We start from the raw sequence: 2,927 nt of genomic DNA, 5'->3' as shown, positions 1-2,927 counted from the left end.
CCAGGGGTTCCCAAAGGTGTGGACAGAGTTGGCAAAGAATGAAGGACACGGAGACAGCATTCAGCTCTTTATTCTCTGTGGATCTTCCTGTGCCTGGCTGAGGCCACAGAGAGAGATCCAGAGGCAAGCTGAGCCTTTATTTTATAGTCAGAGGTAAACAAGGTAGTGGTTACCATAGTTACACTGTTCTTGTGAGATTCACTTATGCAGGAGGCAGCTGATCCATGATTCTCTCTCACAATTATCTTCCATTGCCCTAAGACAGTGCTTCTTAAATAAATCAGGCGTATGAAATTGATCCCAGTGCTGAATGTGCCCGTGGGTCAGGGTAGGCCTGGGCTCTCACATTTCTATACATTTTTGTACATATATATACATATATGTACATGTCTACACATGCACACATAGATAAATGTATATATGTATATTCACACACACATAAGTATACATGTCTAAGCTATGTGTTGGGGTTTTTTGTACCTATCTGTTTGTTTAGTTTTATAATTTTTATAAATTTCTTGTTTAGTTTTTAAAATATATTTTTTATTGACTTCAGAGAGGAAGAGAGAGGGAGAGATAGAAACATTAGTGATGAGAGAGAATCTTGGATCCGCTGCCTCCTGCAGGGCCCCACACTGGGGATGGAGCCGCAACCTGGGCGTGTGCCCTGACCTGAAATCAAACCCCAACCTCCTGGTTCATAGATCGATGCTCAACCACTGAGTCATGCCGGCCGGGCTTCCAGTGACTTTTAGAGAGTGGAAGGGAGGGGGGGAGACAGAGAGACAAACACATCGATTGGTAGAGGGGCGTGCCCTTGGAATGGAACCTGGGACCTTCATCCACAGGCTGACCCTCTCTCCACTGAGCCAAACCGGCCAGGGCAACACAGTTTATTTCACCATATAATTTTAATTTTATTTGTTAAGTTCTAGGGAATAGAGTTTATTGTGGCAGAGCGTGTCACACCCGACTGGAGGTGCGGACATTAGTAACACCACTGCATCCTCCATCGGGTACAAGTGGCAGGTTTCCTGCGTCCGGTTCCCACCATCACCTGCACGGCTTCCTCACTCTGACCCGGGGACGTTTAACCCGACGGCTGCTGCTGACGCTCTGGTTCCAAACAAAACTCTGCATAAGCTCCTGGGTCCACCTCATCCTCAATATCATCCAAGTACCGTCACCACCCCGGACACACCTGCTCCGTTTTCTTCACAATCTGGAAAATGAGTCTTCTCTTCAACTCACTCTTTTTTGTTTTAATGAATCTTTATTGTTGAAAGTATCACATATGTCCTTCCCCCTCCCCCCTCCTCTCCCGCCCTCACGTCACTCCTGAGATGAATCCTGGTCATCGGGATCAGCTGCAGGGAAAGGAACACCATCCGCTGGACCCAATGGCGGTTCCGTCACAAAACAGTTGGGATCAATCTCAGGTGCTGCTTCTCTTGATGCTGAGGTGACAGGGACTCTTCCCCAGTTGTCTAACCGGAGCTCAACAAGCTTCAAGAGCATCTGCTTCACACCTACACTGCAGGGCGCCTCCAGGGCGACCTTTGCAATCCCCTGGATAACGTCGTCCATGTCCGTCTTTCTTTGTCTCTTCCAGGCATCTTCCAAGGCGGGCCCTGTCAACTTCAGTAATTTTACTGCACAAATTAGGTTATCGTCCACGGGGTGAGAAAGGAGGGCATCCAACAACCCCCGAAAAAGAGCTGTGTGAGCCTGTCCATTTGCCCCTTCGATCTCCAGCAGAAGATAAAATTCTCCCATAAAGAGCACCAACTCATGGAATCGTTTCCGACCTGCTTCATCCCCCTTGGCAGCTTGATCTCTAGGCTCATAATCAGTCTGACATCTTTGAAGGAGCACTTGGCGGAAGCTGCCCCTCTGTGAGGGAATGGTCAGGTGACGGGACAGGTAACCACACAGGCGAGCTCCCCCGCGGCGGAGCTTGGGCACGGACGTGGCCTGTTGATAGATGAGGTCCACAAGTTCTTCCAAAGCCTCGTCCGTGGTGACCCGGCCGCTCAGGGTCTCTGCAAACTGCTCCATGTCAGTTTCACAACTGCCAGGCTGCTCTGACAGATGGTCCAAGAAATCCCAAACGAATACGGGCAGAGGGGGCTCATCCTCGCAGGGTCCTGGTGATTAGAAGAACCTCAGGGGTAGAATTCAGGGCGCTGGCTGTCAGCATCCTGCAGATTCATTTGTTTCAAGAATGTCCCCTTGGAGGGTGGGGAAGGGGCGGCTGGAGGCGGGATCTGCTCCCAACACAGTTTATTTGGATAAGACCACCCTGTGCTCTGGAGTCTGAGCCTTGTTTCAGACCAGCGAGGGGAGCTCACGGCTGTGACCATAAAGTAGAAACCCTCCCATTTATCCCTGTTACCCATGGGGTCGAGGTTGCAGTGAGCTTGGTCCCCTGGGCGCTTAGCAACACCCTAACCTACCTTGATGGCTCTTGAACCTGTTCTTTAGCTCAAAGCAAACCTCTAGGACCTCGCACTCAGTCTCAACCTCCAAGGACAGGGCCTCTGGCATCTCCAGCCGCACAGCCTGGCTCCTGGGGGAGCAGAGGCCAGAGCTGCTCAGGGGGCACCCCACGGCTCCGCACCCCACTCCCCCCGTCCTTCCTTCAGCACTCACCTGCTCAGGGCGCCCTCCACGTCCTGCGGGAAACAAAGGCACAGGTGAGTGTGGGAACACCAGGCTGATGGGCTGCTGCTCCCTCCCAGAGGCACAGGGCAGGCCCGGCCTTGGGTTCGGATGGGATGGGGCTTATACCCTGGTCGGCAGGGCACCTGGATGACTCTGAAAAGCAATCCTGTTCTTTTAAATCTTAGGACACACACACTAACGGGAACAGGGGTACGTTTCTTACATGTGAGCAGGGGTTAAGTTTTTGTTAAGTTTCCTTCCCA

General features: G+C 51.5%; 1 protein-coding gene across 1 annotated transcript in view; it reads right to left on the bottom strand.

Moving 5' to 3' along the window:
- LOC102256874 (polyadenylate-binding protein-interacting protein 1) overlaps nt 1–2,887 on the bottom strand; it is a 19,991-nt gene extending 17,104 nt beyond the window's left edge. The window contains exons 1-3 of the mRNA XM_005863067.2: nt 2,653–2,887; nt 2,457–2,569; nt 999–2,147 (exon numbers count right to left, since the gene is read on the bottom strand). Of these exons, the coding sequence (XP_005863129.2) occupies nt 1,333–2,147; nt 2,457–2,547 (906 nt within the window). The 5' untranslated portion in view covers nt 2,548–2,569; nt 2,653–2,887 and the 3' untranslated portion in view covers nt 999–1,332. The remainder of the gene's footprint in view (nt 1–998; nt 2,148–2,456; nt 2,570–2,652) is intronic.
- Nucleotides 2,888–2,927: the final 40 nt, after the last annotated feature.

Source organism: Myotis brandtii, unplaced genomic scaffold (assembly GCF_000412655.1).
Source record: "Myotis brandtii unplaced genomic scaffold, ASM41265v1 scaffold1718, whole genome shotgun sequence".
Lineage (NCBI taxonomy): Eukaryota > Metazoa > Chordata > Mammalia > Chiroptera > Vespertilionidae > Myotis > Myotis brandtii.
The sequence above is the reverse complement of the archived record's forward strand: the minus strand, read 5'-3'. Positions and strand labels throughout refer to the sequence as shown.